Here is a 17717-nt window from a genome sequence, read left to right as displayed (position 1 = left end):
AAGGTTCTTTCAAATTGTCAGATTTTGTTAAAGGAAGGATAGTTGGTCAAGCAGATGGTGGAATAAGTCAGCAGCATAAGTGTAGTTATAGCACTGATGAATATTCATGATTGATGAACAGGCTCCTTGCAAACAGTTCAAAACATGAGGTTGGCATTTCTTAAAATCAATGAACAATATATCCAATGCCATTTGAGTTTGAATTGCAGCAAAAATTACATATATGTATTACCTTCTTATTGTCATAAAAATTGCAAATAAATGAATCACCAGTGTAATTTTTCATAAGGCATGTGACAAAACATGAATCCTGCCTGATATATATGATTCAGGGCAACTAACAGATTTAAGCCAAAAGGACATGGAGTTATACAGAGACATGTTTATCTTGAAAAATGGCAAGCTTTCATAAAGTTTGTACAAACAAATGGAAGTTAAGTATTTGATGCACCTCCTAAAGATAGGATTCACATTTTTTGGCATGTTTCGGAACGTATGACAAAACAATACTAGCAAGACCAATGTTACAGTTTTTCTCAACACAAAAATACCATTGCATCAAAAAAACTTCTTACCACATGCAACGGAATGTTAGCAGCTTTTCGTAATATGGTATCATTTACCAAACCAAGAAGACTGGATGCTGAATAAATCAATTCTGATATTATAGGAGAGTGTTCAAATCGACCTAAAGAATAGAAAAGTGCTCAAATCACCCTGAGAAAACAATTAGCTGAAATAAATATATCTAAATAACATCCATTAAATGCACCATTCATAAACTTCCTTTGACCTTTAAAATAAGTCTGGAACACAGATATATTATTATTATTATTCTACACAATATATACTCTAGTTAAGATACTTTAACTGTCAAGCATTTCAAACTTTCATCATATTTGCTCAATGTTTTCTGTATTTGTAAAGTCAGTGGTTTTTCTTGATATGACAACAAAGAAATTTTGTAGTAAGCCCTGTACTATAATATGATATCTTAATAATTTATTTTTCAGGAAATGCTCTGCAAGCATTCTTCTTTCACACCAACCTTCTATTTACTAGTAAGAATAATCTGCAGTCAGTTTTCTGAATTCAGTTTTTTTAAGGAAAGGATTATACACATAGCTTAAATAAGAGAGAAAAAATGATTTGGAAATGCTTGTTGGTTCCATTGTACATGTCAGTAAGGAAAAGTGTATACCCATCTTTTATTAAAATGCCCATTCTAAGATATATGAATATGGGTTAAAGCAATATGAGAGAAACCAATTTCACTTAATAAGCCTTTCTCTTTATTCTCCAAATAAAATAATAAATAAAATGTTTAAAATGGCCTTCACGTGTTGTGTTCTTATGTAATCTAATTTACCATACTGTACAATATTTGGTACTAAGTTGATATGAAAAGATTACTACAGCAAAGTCACTGAACATGCTTGCACGAAATGTTTTAGTATTTTTGTGCATATGCAGGGAGTAAATCACAATGTCCACCCATTCATACAAAAGCTACTCCTTGAGTTGATTTGAAGACTTGCCAAAGTCCAGATTTACTGCAATACACGAGTTTCTCCAGTTTGTCTCTTATTAATGTTTAATGAGAAACACTACTGTATATCTTAATAGTTTATGATGGCATCTGCCACTGTTGAATTTCTTGAAGAGCATTTTCTATGATCGCATTAGCCCATTGATATCTTTTGTTGGAATATGGCATTTTTAGAGAACTCATTTTACTCGTATACATCAAAATATTTTTATTAACAATTTTACCTCAGTTAACTTTAAATAAAATTAGTACAGTAGAGCTTCCCTAAGTTTAATCCCCAAGGAACATAAAAAAACAAACACACTGAGTTATAGAACATTTGATTTAAGGAAGATGCAAGCAAACTGGACTTTTCTTAGTGTTGGGATGGAAATAAAGGTGTCTAGTTCAAATCCATTGTCAGTCTCTTCATCCTTAGCAGACTTATGTTTATTATTCACAGTGATTTTGATTACTTCATTCACATTTGGGTAATTGCTAAAACTGACATCATTATCAATGTCACTATACTTATCAAATGTTTCTTTTGGAACAATGAGTGCTTTCAGTTGCAAATGCCAGTCACCCTGAAGACCATTATTCCCCACACTTCCACCTTTCTCTTATGTTTCTGCTTTGTTCTCTCCATTTTCAGTCCTGAAACTAGTTTTCCTGAACCAGAGGCTTAAAGTGTTGGGTTTCACATCCTTTTGTGCTTTTTCTATCTCCCTCCCACAGTCAATAATGTACAAATGAGTTGTTTCTTATCATCCAAAAGATCTAGAACTTCAATAACTATGTATTTCCTGTTAGATATAATTTAAATAATACTCTGATCCATACACTGTAGCGTGGAGGTCACATTAGGAGTAAGAAAAAAAAATTACTTTTATAGCTTCCACTTCTCTTGTTAGCACTTTGAGGAAAGCTGTGCAGTTGTCCAAAAAGGTAATCAATTAACATTTAGCAACAATGAAGTTTCTGTAAATCTTAACAAGCCAGGATTAATACAGTTTGGACATCATCCAGGATTACTTATTGCTCTTATACATCAGAAAAAAAAAAAGACTAACTTTGAAAAGCACAGTGATTTTTATATTTGTTTACAAATCAGGATAAAAGGAAGCTTTTGTGTGCCTGACATGTTAGCACAATCATCAGGATAACATACTTCTTACTTCTTTTGCTGCCATGAAAAGCATCAAGTCTTAAAGTTCATAGTCTTGACTGGTAAGTCTAAAAAACAAACCTGTTTCATGTGCATCTTAAACCCAAGCCTCACACTCAGCCTCTATAACCTTAGCACTTTTTCCACATAAGGATATTTTACTTCTTTGATATTTTTTCCTTATGGGCCAGTTTATTTTCTCAATTTCAACACAATTCCCCTATTTCTTTTACTATGGCAGCAGCTATGTTTGGCAGTATCTCAAAATATTCTGCAATCTTTTTTTTTGCTGACCCATACCTACTTCTTTTATCAAACTTGACTTTCAGTGATAGTGCATTAAGCTTCAGTTTTATTATTGTAACAATTCTTTTAGCGCTACTACTCATGCATTTCAAATGAAAATTGTTACAGTACAGTGTTGTCCATGCATGTCTAAAGATGAGACTGTATTAAACATACAAAGTCCTAATTGCCTCTATTTTGGAAACTCAGAAAATACAATTATTATTGTTATTACTAGGGGTACACAGGTAGTAAAATTTGGCCGAATACCAGGGCAGGGTGTCAAATGAGACCAGGTTTCTCCCCTTGCTCCCCCCCCCAAAAAAACAGCATACACAAAAATTAGTAACAAAAACAAAATTGACATTTATTACATTTAACTGAATAATCAACAACAGAACACTTAAGTTTTAGTTTCAACTTTCAATTCCTTGCCCCAACTTCTCAAACCCTAACCTCTGTTGTTCTCAAAGCCCCCACATTCCCCAGAAATCCACTTCTCAAGCCATGCCTGTTATTAACCCCTATTGTTCTCTGAATCCCCAACTTTCAGCGGGCAATCAATTTTTGTTGCTCGGAACACATTTTTTTTATAACTAAACCAAATATTGACTGTAACTTTCAGTACTGCATAGCTGCCACAAAGATTAGGGCTTAGATGTCTAACTTTGACACTCAGCTGGAGCTGAGTATTATGGGTTAAGTCAATACCCGGCCGGGGCCGGATATTTATCCGGGTACCCGTGCATCCCTAGTTATTATAGTAATTGTTATCTGATTGTCTAGAGGGTTATTTATCAGTTAATTACTAGCTGCATGGTTCACAGAAAGTAGGGGTGTACAGAAGCACTGTACACCCCTACTGTGTTTATTGAGTAACAATATTTTGTAGAGAATGTACTAAAATACAATGTAGCAGTTCTAGATACAGAAGCAAAATGTGTTTCAGGGTGCTATTTAGATTTGAAATACAGTGAAATTCAGCTTCAAGAACTTTGAGTCAAAGAAAGAAATAAGTTAAAAAAAGTTCGTGGGAAAGTAATGTACATTTGACTTTGAAAAGCTTTCTGTCAAAGAAGTTTCACTGTATTTATTATTTAAATTTAATTCAAAATTAATTTAAATATGGTGAAATAATTATTTTTGTTAGTCATTTTAACTTTTATGCCATTATATGTTGAAAAAAAAGTTGTGTAATGTTTACTTATACATATGCAGTTCAAATAGCTATTTTATTGAGTACAAATCATCTTAATTCAGATATCTAATTTCATATGACAGTTAAGCTTGTAACATTTTAGTGTGGTTAACTTCGTATATTTGTTTTTTGCTTTTCTCACTACATTTTATACATTTACTGATTGTTATTACTACAAATTTCAATATAACATTAGGGAATAGGCTCTACAATCTATTAACTACAAACTAAAAGACCTCAATATAGGTTTTGTTAAAAGGGTTAGCTTATCTCAGGTTTTCAAACATTTCTTAATATCCCCAAGACATCTCTCTACAGTTCATTTTTCACTTTATAACTATTCTATACAAACACTTGTGGTAAAGATAAATGTATGTGATCATTTCAAAACCAGATGCTTTTTTACTCTTGTAAGTTGTATATGGCTTACAGATAACTTTAGATGAGATTTTACATAGTGTGTTGCCTTCTAATGACAAGAAAAATGTAGATTTTGTTATTTATATGTGGAAAATAATTGAAATTTGTGTTGTAAGACAGTTTACTCAAAAAATTCCTCATATGCATAGACCCAAAGGATCCAAAAAGTATTTTGGATATGTGTGCATCAAATAAAAGTTATTAAAAAGAAGTTTTCTTAAAGAAAATTATGCAATTCCATTCTTCAGGAATTTTACACATAAACAATGTTAGTATTTTTTTTTTACTTAGTTTTACAGTTTAGTAATATAACTACATAAAACTTTTACAACTGGTGTGGATTTACAATAATTGGTACTACTTTATCATGGTGATATTTATGATAATGGATATCACTTTCTGTTGCCTATAATGAAACGCTTAATTGACAGCTAAAGATATTTATACTAGTATTATGATAGTGATATGAGTATTTTGATGAAGCTTTAGAATAATAAGTCCTAGTTTGTAATGTACATTTATTCTGGGGGCCTTTGAATCTTCTGTACCAGACGATCGCAATTATGACACACTTAAACCTGACAATTCAGTAAATTAATGTTGGGCAAGATAGGCTAAACTACAGGGAAAAGGTGATAGTATTATTAAACTGAGAAATATTTTCCTTCGAAATGTATGCACCATTCATGCAACGCCCTCTTCAATATTTGACGTTTAAATATGGCATCTTTATAACAACATAATGGATGAATAGTTTTTCGCAAGTTAGGCTTAGCTAGGTTTACGATATTTGGTGTCCTAGATTACCCCAATACAATATTAACTATTACTACTAGCTGTCCTAGTACTGCGTAGTACTACTAATAGTATTACATTGCAATTTAAAAGTTCAAACTTTTGTTAATAATGCTATTATTGTTAATCATGATACACATAACTTACATTTACAAGTACAACAGTACGACTTACAAGTAAAATCTACATTAGAAAAATAAAAAGTTATTGTAAGAAATATATTGTTACCTGCTGTTATATACGAAATCCATCTCAAATATGATTCTAATTGACTAGCAAAAGCTGGATTACTAGCAATAAAAGTTTTATATCTCTCAATCCAAGCATCATAATTGATGTACTCCGCCATGATACAATTTATACACTGCAGCACCACCTAAGGTTGTCTGATTTTTATTTTATACTTTGTTTGTTTGCAATTAAGCACAAAGCTACACAATGGGCTATCTGTGCTCTGCCCACCACGGGTATCGAAATCCGGATTCTAGCGTTGCAAGCAAATATACAGAACTAAATATAAGTAACAAAAAATCAAAGTGGACTTAAAACTGAGGTAGATATACGAGAGAAGCCTTCGAAAAATAAAGATATTGTTACGACAGCGGAAATAATGTGACGCTGGTAACACGTCATGAGTTTCTATAAGGATCGGGGAACATTACGAATATCCCAGTATGTGCTAGACGCTCTCTATTTTTGTTTATAAGCCCGGCAAATAAAACGGAGATAGATAGCAGACAGGGAGATATAGAGACAGATAATTGAGTCAAGTGAGCAGTAGTGCCCGTAAGTTTGTTTGTTTTGAATTTCGCACAAAGCGACACGAGGACTATCTGCGCTAGCCGTCCCTAAGTTAGTAGTGTAAGACTAGAGGGAAGGCAGTTAGTCACCACCACCCACCGCCAACTCTTGGGCTACACTTTTACCAACGAATAGTGGAATTGACGGTCACTTTATAACGCCCCCATGGCTGAAAGGGCGAGCATGTTTGGTGTGACGGGGATTCGAACTCGCGACCCTCAGATTGCGAGTCGAGCGCCCTAACCACCTGGACATGCCGGGCATGTGACCGTAAGTAAAGTGCATGAATCGTTATGAATTATAGTGTGTGTTTAAGTTAAAATGACTATGGAAATTCTGTGTATTGCAAAGTTGTATTGAGAAGGAATAAACTAGTTTTACTTAAGAAAGGACTTGTATCGCTGACGTTCCTCAGGAAGAATTTATAGCGGAAATTAACAAACGACCAGAGACGTAACAATATGCTATTAATTACTAATGAGTTGGTGTGTGTTTTTTCTGTTTTTTTACTGTCAAAAGTAGGCGTAGTAAATTTCAATCCATAATTAAAGTCTAACACGGTTACGCTAAACTATTATTACTTTTTTATTTTATACTTCGGAGACGGCAGAAAAATATATAAGTACTGTGCAAGTGTTCTGGATTTAAAATTTAATTAATAGTGTAACATTTTATTCATTTATATTTTGATTTTTTGCTAACTTTGCTGGAATTGAACTATTGTATGAATAATTACTGTCGCAACCTTGAAATGCACTACAAATAATTAATAGTGTAATTTTAGTCTTTTAAACCAAATCCAATTAAGCTTATTTTTTTCAAGAAAGCATAAAAGCGTAGTTCCAAATGTAAATAGGAAAACTCACATGAATGTTTTGTTATCCTGAAAGACTTCAGGGTTAATTCTTCTTTGAATAAAATATTCAGTAATTACTTAGTTAATGTAATCCAACTACGTAAGGTTTATTTTTTATAATGTTGCTCTACTGTAACACACCATCGTAATTTTTATTATATTTTTTCGAGAAGATTTAAAATACAGCGTATATTTTATTCTTTTTTATCGTGTGTTACAAGTTTGTGTTTGTTTGTTTGTTATGGATTTCGCGCAAAGCTACACAAGGGCTATCTGCGCCAGCCATCCCTAATTTAGCAGTGTAAGACTAGAGGGAAGGCAGCTAGTCATCACCACCCACCATCACATTATAACGCCCCCACGGCCCTCAGATTACGAGTAGAGTGCCCTAACCACCCGGCCATGCCGTGCCACAAACTTGTGTAACAGGTAGTAGTGTTGTAGCATTCCAAAGTTCGAAATAGGTAGAACACATAATTACCTAACAACTGGAACAACGAGAAGCTTGCAGATCTAGTAGGTGGAAGGGCAGGTACTATTGATTGAATGAAAGAAATATAACTTGGTGTGAAGATTTATAAAAACAAACAATTAACCAAAATAAAAAAATGTCATGAACAAAAATTAATCATCCACCGTAGCAAGAAATTACTGTTATAATGAAAAAACTGTTTGAAACGAATTGTTAGAATAGAAATTAATTATATCTTAAGCAGTATTAAAAACTATGACATAAATGAAAAATAAGGCATGTCTCTTTGTCAACTGAATTAGAAGCAATGTTAAAGGTTATAATACCAAAATAAAAATAACGTACATAGTCAACAGGAGGAACACTAACTTTACCCAAAGAACGCAAACAGAACTTCACGAAAAGTCGAAATGAGATCTTTCTAAAAACGCCAAAACTGCTTTCACAATCCACATCCTCTCTGTAGCTAACCAATGATAAAACTAGATTACTAGAATCTGGAAGGATCTACCTCGTGTGATGATCGTAAAGCAACTACACATTCAACGTATTATTAGATATAATGAGACTCGTGCTACAAAGAATGTGATATGCCTGTATATTATATTTTTTCACCATCTTTATTGATATGGAAATTTTTAAAATTTTTCATTTAGTCTTTTCTATGCACTTTTAGCATAAATATGTGGCCCAGAAAAACCACTGAAATTATTTCTTTCTAGTTACCTTTGTTTCTTTGTTCTCTATAGTAGATAATACCTATTCTGCCTGAGGAGATATTGCAGTAACATCGCACATCCATGTCGAAAAGGTTAATGCATGCAACGTCCTTCGCTGGCCGAGTGGATGATGTCTAAATGCATGTTACAGACGACGAATATTGTGGGAGAATGACTAGTTATGCTATAGCAAAAAAACAACAACAAGGATACGAGGTTTCTGGATAGGTCAGAACCTACATTATTGCTCTGTTCTACTTGGTTTTCCTTCTGACTAGTTCTCTACAAATCTGCCCCGAGGGAAGAAATCTGGCAATATATTCATTGGTCCAGTAGAGTTGATTGAATAAGTGTCTACGCAAGTACTTAAACTGTTCTTATTTTTTGTATTAAAAATTGTTTTCACTTTCCATCAAACATGTCCGGTCTGTTTATTTCTCATACAGCTTAAAACTCAGCTGTTTTTCAAATTTATATTATTATATAAATTTCGTGTTCGATTCTCATGTTATTCAGTAGACCTATGAGAATAAATCAGTTCACTCCAAAATATCACAAAAGTAGCACAAGTATCAGAATTAGCACAGTGCATAGTCAGGATTTAGCAAGTTATATTTGTTTTGTATTTATGGCAAAGCTACAAAGGCTCTTTGCCCTGTCCCTAATTCTGAGTTACTATCAAAGAGAAAGCATCAAGTCTGCAACATCCTACCGCCCATCATCCATGCTGGGGGTTTGACTATCATTTTCATAATACACCCATAACTTAAATTGCAAGAAATGTGTAGTGGTATCGTATAGATTGAACACAGTTCTACAACAGGGCCAACATACACTCCAGCAAGTTTAAATCTGAAACTTTAGAGAAAAAAGAAATGGTTCATTATATTTAACTACTACAGGAAAATGAGGTATGTAGTATTTCCATACTGCACTAACATAATATCAATTATTAGGCCCTCACTGAATCTTATATAAACAAACGTTTAGCACTTGATTACAAGCAAGTTTAAACAGAAGTTTGATCAATTCTCGGTGGCGTCACATTACCTATGAAATGCCAAAATGTAGTTCTGATACAAGCCGTTCTACCAGGACTTTATATAGGCTGTGGTTGTTAGTACTTGTCAAATATCTTGTATATTTGCACATTCAAAATCGTTTTAATACAATGTACTCAACCCTTTGTAGTATCACTAAAATATCATTTCATCACTCCAGTACATTTCAGTCGAGTTAGAAAGTCCTCCCATTATTTCCACAGTTGTAAGGGTCGTACAGTTTTTTTAAATTTTAATTGTGATGTCAAGATGAAGGTAAACTCTTTCCAAGTTACGTATACGCCTAACATTATTTCAGCACACGATTTTAAACAAGTTTTTGTTTTTAACAAAGCTTTTGGAACGCATTCAAAACAGCTCTTGTGCAATCAAAAAGAATCATATTTCGCAGTTAAAAATAAATCTTTAATACGGTCATCAGTATATATTAGTACTTTTGCATATTTATTTAAAAATAAAATAGAGGGAGCTGCTATTGTAGTACAAATACTAGATTCACTTTCGTGAATGTGTTTGACGTGATCGTGGACATAACCTTTCTTTGACAAACCATATGATAATATTATCCTATTTGACTGATAACCTTGCCGAATACAAATAAACTTGTCAATTTTAAGTGGAAATTGGATATGTGATACAAAAGTATATTACTGCCTTAAGGAATAAGTTTTCTTTGATTTCTTTAAAAAATTAAAATAAGGCACTTGCATACAAAAAGTATTTTGTTTGTCTGAAGTTAAGCACAAAGCTATACAATGGGCTATCTGTGCTCTGCCCACCACGGGTATCGAAACCCGGTTTCTAGCTTTGTAAGTACGCAGACATATCGCTGTGCCACTGAGGGGGGCGCACAAAAAAGTATTTAGGTTCTAAACGTGACCTCAGTTTCATTCGCAAAAACTGCAAACGAATTAGCCTTCATACTTGTTTACTCGATGTTTAATGTTCGTTAAGAAAATATTTTCGACGTAAAAAGTTAAAGTATAATTTGGACCATTCATTTTATAAAATAATGATGACAATACATTGTAACAGCTCGTGTAAATGACAAGAATTGTTTTAAAGAATATATGTTAATTCGAATTAAAGTGACTTGAAGATTTTTAATAAGATAAGTTTTTATGTTTATTACATCACCATAAGTTCTTTTGTTCTTTTAAAGGTACAATTGGATTTTTTTTCTCAAGTTGTGACATTAAAGATTTCATTTAAGACGTTCTTACGTATGATGTAGTTGACATAACTGTTTTAACATAGTAAATGTATTGTAATTTTACTTATTTTCTTATGGGCTATAAAGAAAAAGGTCGATGTTATCTGTTTGCATAAAATACTTCTCAACATCTTGTACAGACGACGCTTTAACTACAAACCAGTTCAAAATAGGCTTGGTTATTGTCAGATGTATAACATATGTTTTTTAACTACGTGTAGACTTCAAGAAATAAAGTGGGGAAAACCAAAGCGCAAAAACCAACAACAACAAAACGTAATTTATCAAATTATGTATGAATCAGGGTGCATAAACTTAGCAGTCTCTTCAGAGTTACTATTAAAACTATAAGTGATAAATACTATAGACAGAAAAACTGCGCACGCTGAATACAGTGAAAGTAATGAGATACATTAGTTAAAGTTCGAAGGAAGACTTTGAGTGAAAGCCTGCCAAAGACCTATTGAGTTTTAGATTAATATTTGTTCCCACTGAGGACTCCACATTCGGCTAGTATCGAATGTGCGAGGCGATTAATAAGACAAATACCTGCTATACAAAATTTTAAAGATATTCGCAAATACTCAAAAAGAACCGAGACAATAGCAAAAATACCAGAAATTGGAGGCAGTTTATAATGAAAATGGACTGAAAGCCCTTGTAATACCATCGAAGCATTAAACAAAAAGCTTAAATTACTTCTGTATCTTTTTTGATGATGCTTAAAATATTAATATAAGTATTTTCCTCTTCGCTGAAAATATGTAAGATGCTGCATTATATATATTATATACATATAGATACAATGTTAAAATTCCTCACTCACATTCTGATGTGTAGTGACTTAAATAAAATTGATAAATATTACCTTTCACTAACTTAATCAGGGACCGTGAGTGAAACTGCTGACGCATGGACCAGCTTGCTTCACAGTTCAGCGCTTAATATGCCTGTTTGAATTTCACTTGTTTTTCTGATATTTATTTTACCAATTCCACTAAGATGGGAATAATTTTAGACAAATTTCTAAATGAAAAGCAGAATTATTGTCAACTTTATCAAACATAAGCCTACCATAGCTAGTTTTAGATAAATAGATGTCAAGCACGAAATGATTATGACAAACAATAACTCCTTTCTTCGGAAGGCCACGAATAACCACCAGACACACAAGTCGTTTGAGGCATTTTTGAGCTATTATATTTATGAAGCAAACATAAAGCACGATAACAAGGCGAGACAAAGAACATGAGGAATATAAACATCCGGGTATCTGACTATAGACAGGGACCACGTTGCTACTGGCGCCCTCGAATGGTGTAATTAGCACGGTCCCTCATTCAGTTCACATCGAAATAGTTGCCAATAAAAAAAATTGATAATATATAACGCTTAAACTTCTACTGTATCTTTCGTATCTCACCTGGTGTGAAGAGGTCTGGTATTGGGTTTAAGGTCTTGTCGGCATTAGATATAGCAGATATAGTGTGGTTGATATTGTTATAAGCTATATTTTTTAATTTTGCTAGTTGTTAGCTAAAGGGGCTGCGGGTCATAATGATGACATTAAGATAAGATAGACCTATAATACCTGGAAAATTCTAGGAGATTTGACGTCATATTTCCTAGTACATTCGAGGGTATATTATAAATACGGGGTCGGCAAAGCATCGAAAAGATAGTTAAGTAAATAGTGAAGTGACTCAGTCAGAGTGTGTTTTAGCTTCAGCCAGTTTATTTTTAGTCGGGAAGCACAAGTAAGTTTATTTTGACGTTAGTGTGTGCAGTTAGCGTTATTTGTAAGTTTAGGACTACAACAACATAAAAAAGTGTACAAGTGAAGACAAGCTTGCAGAAATATCAATGAAAAAATAAATCAATTTGTTATCGTTTACTTAGACTGGACTTTCAGTTATTTTCACCATATAACTTAAAAGAACATGCCAACAAAATAACAACATTACAGAAAGATATTATTATACACTCTTCTCTGCTTTCACTCAGACGTTGTTATTAATAATGACGTGTTTCCACAGTAGGTAGCGTACAACACAATTCCAACATAGCAACAAAGAGAAATATTGGATTTGAACAACAAGGGCGAAAAGGCCCTGCACATACGCCAATGGTTTAAAATATGTATGGTGGTAATTCTATCTCATTGATCCACTTAGGACAGTCTGTATGGAAAACCTTCCAAACAACTGATGTTTTTAAGACTGCTGTGTGCGATTGGGATCGGCAATCACACCACCATTTTCACAATTCGTCATGAAAACACTCACGGAACAATTTTTATTGTTTTAGCGCAAATCCACACAACAGATTATCTGCGCTCTGTCCATCACAAGGAATCGAACCTCTTATTTTAGCGTATTAAGTTCGTAACCTTGTCGCTGACCCACTGGGAAACCCACAGAATAAAGAAAGTATTTGGTTTGACTGTTTTAGAACAAAGTCATATTGGGCTATCTGCTGTGTTCACCGTGGGGAATCGAACCTTGGATTTTAGCATGGTTTGTTTGTTTGAAGTTAAGCACAAAGCTACACAATGGGTTATCTGTGCTCTGCCCACCACGGGTATCGAAACCCGGTTTCTAGCGTTGTAAGTCTGCAGACATACCGCTGTGCCACTGGGGGGCTTTTGCATTGTAAGTCCGTAAGCTTACCGTTGACCCACTGGAGGTCAAGGAAGGCAATTCGACTATTTTGAATAGTGATGTTTGATTGCTCACATCTTCAACACTGGTATGTGCTTTTAGTCGAAACCTTATATCTTGGGCTTAGACTAAAATGAAATCAAATTTATTTCCATCTACACCTTGTATTATTGTGAAACTTGTTAAGAATGTTATTCAAAAAAAAAAAAAAAGCTACAGTGGGATCTGCAGCACAAATCATTTGAATATAAACTTTCAAGTTGGTTTTCTATTTTTATATAAGAATAGCAAAGAAAAAATAATTTGCAAATTGAGCCACTCGATACATAGTATTAACTAAAAGTAGAATATTTCATGATTTAGCTAACACTTTGAAAGCATGACAATAGTTATAAAATATGTTTCATCTGCAATTTTACAATCTTCAGCAATTTTTCATTTAAAATATAGATGATACATATGACATTTACTCTAATTTCTATCACCTCTTTGATGCATTTCATCCTTGGTTTATAGCATTTTCTGTGATGATTCATTAATCGCAATATTCAAAATGTAAGGTTTAAAAGTAAAAGTAATAAAAAACATACACATTTTCTTAATCGAAATCACAAAAAAAATAAAAAAATAGAACCAATCGAACATATCTAACTGAATAAGGGGTATATTAGCGTTACATTAAACACTGGTTACGATGTTGTTGAGTATTATGATTGTGACAGTGAAGTACATGGCATGTCAAGGGCCCATAAAAAACAATTTGGATCTCGTTTGTTGCTCTTTATTGACATTTAAATTAGAAAGAATACTCAGTAAATAAGTGTACGTACCAAGCCTTACTTAAAAGTTCGGCATTTCATGGAAGCGTTTGTTTGTTTGCCAAGCACAAAGCTACACAATGGGCTATCCGTGCTGTGCCCACCACAGGTATCGAACTCTGGGTTATAGCAATATAAGCCTTTAGACTTACCCTTGAGTGTAGATTTTATTCGTGGCAGGCAGTGTTATCTAAAACATGTTGCTAACATATTATTTGAAAGCTTTTCTGATTTAGAGGCCACAGCTCGAAATATTATGGATTGTGAATCTGGCCTTTTTTTAAATCTGTTCATTTGTCAATCTAATCCAATGATCCTTTTTTTGTTGAATATTTACTTGAAGATTATTAGATTTTGCTATTAACTAAGATACGAACTACTAGTTATGCAGCTATTAAAATATTGTGACTACAAAGGCAACGCTGTGTTATGAGGTTGTAAATTGTAAGTCTTTGCATAATCTCAGGTCTGTGTAGTTTTATAATAATACTGAAGCATTATAGCAAGCACATGAATATATATAATTATAAATGACTATTAGAAAAAACTAAATAAATATTTGTAAAACTTTTATCTCACTTAAATGAAATTAATATTATAAATGAGATTAAAATTCAGCCTTCCTTCCTAGTTAGCAGTCTCATCGCGCATGAGCAGTATTAACAATTTTTCGCTGCAGTCTTTAACCAGTAATTTGCGACTTCTGTTTTGAAAATTATCATAATAGAAAAATGCTTCCTAAATCGCTACACAATAAAAAAAATAAGTTTATTAATAATATCCGTGTTAATAGCAATGTTTATGTTTAGAAGGACAATCTATAAACTAATTATATAAAATATTCTATCAGAATAGCTACTAAAAAGTCTACTAAAATTCTAATAAATAGTCTTAATTATAAGTAATAAGTTCTTCATTTGGGTACTTTCGTTGCTAGCGGTGTTTTCGGACCTTAAGTTTGTTTGTTTGTTATGAATTTTGCGCAAAGTTACACGAGGGCTATCTGCGCTAGCCGTCCCTAATTTAGCAGTGTAAGACTAGAGGGAAGGCAGCTAGTGATCACTACCCACCGCCAACTCTTGGGATACTCTTTTACCAACGAATAGTAGGATTGACCGTCGCACTATAACGCCCCCACAGCTGAAAGGGCAAGCATGTTTGTGTGTTTGTTTGAAGTTAAGCACAAAGCTACACAAAGGGCTATCTGTGCTCTAGCGTTGTAAGTCCGCAGACATACTGCTGTGCCACTGGGGGGGGGGCTGTTTGGTGTGACGGGGATTTGAATACGCGACCCGCAGATTGCGAGTCAAGCGTCCTAATCACCTGGCCATGCCAGGTCCAGACCTTAAGTACAGAGTCATATACGGACCATTTCAACACAGTCATTCACAGATAGCAATTTATGGTAAAAAAGTGAAATTTCATAGTCAAAAGTGTAAGTCGCAATGTAGTCCCTTTGTTTGAATTACACAAACAGAAAAAATAAACAGTTTTCAGATTTTGTTCTGTTCTTTACAGATGGAGTCATTTTTTTCTTTTCTGTTTTTATGCCATATTTTGTCTATATAAAGGAGTATATAAAAAAAGACAACGAAGTCATCATCTTGATTAGGCTTTACAACTTGATATACTGTATTTTGTTTTTTCTGCGTATCTGGATAGATGATCTTGATGAAATCAAACAGCTAAGTCCCTTAAAAAGCCGCATACCACAAATTACTCTTCAGTAAGACAATGCACATTCTATTTAATCTTCAAAGACATATGGTACAGGACTAGAAGTACGATTACTATATGTTTTCTTGACATTTATTATATCTTAACTTAACATTTTAAATACACCATGATAAACATACACGCTATTTTTCAGATATAGCTTTTCGAGAAAAATGCAATTTTTCGATATAATAAAACGGCATTGTAATAAACAATCACAATGACAGTTTTTTGAAGTTTTTCTTTGAGAAAAATATGAAACTTAATAATCTCAAGCAGCACATAAAATGATGAGTCTAGCATTTAAAATGACCCATAATTGTTAGCTTTAAAATGATGCAAGGATGTTAGCGTTTTTATAAATTAAATTGAAATGGATACTACCAAACCAGTTTGTTTTTACGGAACAACCGCAAAACTTTCATAGATTCACTTTGAAAATATCTTGTATCACAACCATTTATAATATTTAATATCATACTCTTAAAGATTCATTTTTAAAATATCTTGTATCACAAACATTCATAATATTTAATATCATACTCTTAAAGATTCATTTTTAAAATATCTTGTATCACAACCATTTATAATATTTAATATCATACTCTTAGAGATTCATTTTTAAAATATCTTGTATCACAAACATTTATAATATTTAATATCATACTCTTATAGATTCATTTTTAAAATATCTTGTATCACAAACATTTATAATATTTAATATCATATTTTTTATAGATTCATTTTTAAAATATCTTGTGCTACAAACATTCATAATATTTAATATCATATTTTTATAGACTCATTTTTAAAATATCTTGTGCTACAAACATTCATAATATTTAATATCATATTTGTATAGATTCATTTTTAAAATATCTTGTATTACAAACATTTATAATATTTAATATCATATTTTTATAGATTCATTTTTAAAATATCTTGTATTACAAACATTTATAATATTTAATATCATACCTTTATAGATTCATTTTGGAAATATCTTGTATCACTTACAATATTTTACACCATGTCATTTAATTGAGGAGATTTACCCTTAATACGATAACTATTCCGCTAAAAGATATACATGACCACGAATTTAAAAATGCTGCGTTTTTCAAAACAGTCCATTTAGCTTAACTCAGTAATCTTTCTTATATCTGTTTTGGCTTCTTGCCTCCAAGAAAGTCAATAGTCAGACAGCAATGAAGTGTCATACGGGGATTAATGTTAGATGAAAAAACACAGGAGACTAGCCAAGTTTTACCCTATGATAAATGTATTCTTATTCACAACGTATATCTAAATATCTAAAAATGTGCTTTTAATAGATTTAACTCTTGACTTCAGGTTTCCGTATTATTACTAAAACATAGTTAGATTTTGAAGTTCATTGATACACGTCAATAAACAAATTTAATTGCTCTTCTGTTGTGTTAATTTTTTTTTCTAAAAGCTGAAAAATCTTCATTAGAGAGACTATAGACATCTTATCTTAACGACTATTTTGTCGCTATCTCAAAACAAAAATTGGACGTAATGATTCGAGAAAAAAAATCGTGTTGGGTTTGGACACAGTCTTACTTTCTTTATTATAGTGACATTTTATCAAGTCTTGGTGGTGTTGTTGTTGAGATATCTCTCCCCATACACACACACACGTGTGTTGTGATTTATATTACACTTTCAAGCCATCCTCGTAGGTCTATTTCACATATAAACCATAATAATTTGCACTATCAGAGAGAGCATCTGCATTAAATTCACCTCCTGCTAAGTCGTTATGCTACAAATCATTCGCACCCACGCCCTCTCGCAGTTTGGCTATATCGTAATTATAGGTCTTCATTGTTGATTGTCAGGTATTGAAATCATAGATAATAGTCAACGTTAAAACTGGTACACAATTAAAAACATTTATTTAGTTACGTACTACTACTAGTCGTCTACTAATAATATATAATATATGTCTATACTATATCGTATCGTCGTACGTATACTAGT

The 17717-nt window shown here is 32.8% G+C and overlaps 1 protein-coding gene across 1 annotated transcript in view; it reads right to left on the bottom strand.

Annotated features, from left to right (window-relative positions):
• LOC106470235 (peroxisomal membrane protein PEX16-like) overlaps positions 1 to 5764 on the bottom strand; it is a 17248-nt gene extending 11484 nt beyond the window's left edge. Inside the window, exons 1-2 of the mRNA XM_013930781.1 lie at positions 5623 to 5764; positions 576 to 688 (exon numbers count right to left, since the gene is read on the bottom strand). Of these exons, the coding sequence (XP_013786235.1) occupies positions 576 to 688; positions 5623 to 5743 (234 nt within the window). The 5' untranslated portion in view covers positions 5744 to 5764. The remainder of the gene's footprint in view (positions 1 to 575; positions 689 to 5622) is intronic.
• Between the last annotated feature and the right edge of the window lie 11953 nt (positions 5765 to 17717).

The sequence above is a fragment of the Limulus polyphemus genome, unplaced genomic scaffold, assembly GCF_000517525.1.
Source record: "Limulus polyphemus unplaced genomic scaffold, Limulus_polyphemus-2.1.2 Scaffold102, whole genome shotgun sequence".
NCBI lineage: Eukaryota > Metazoa > Arthropoda > Merostomata > Xiphosura > Limulidae > Limulus > Limulus polyphemus.
Note: the sequence above shows the minus strand (reverse complement) of the source record. Positions and strands in the feature narration are given on the sequence as shown.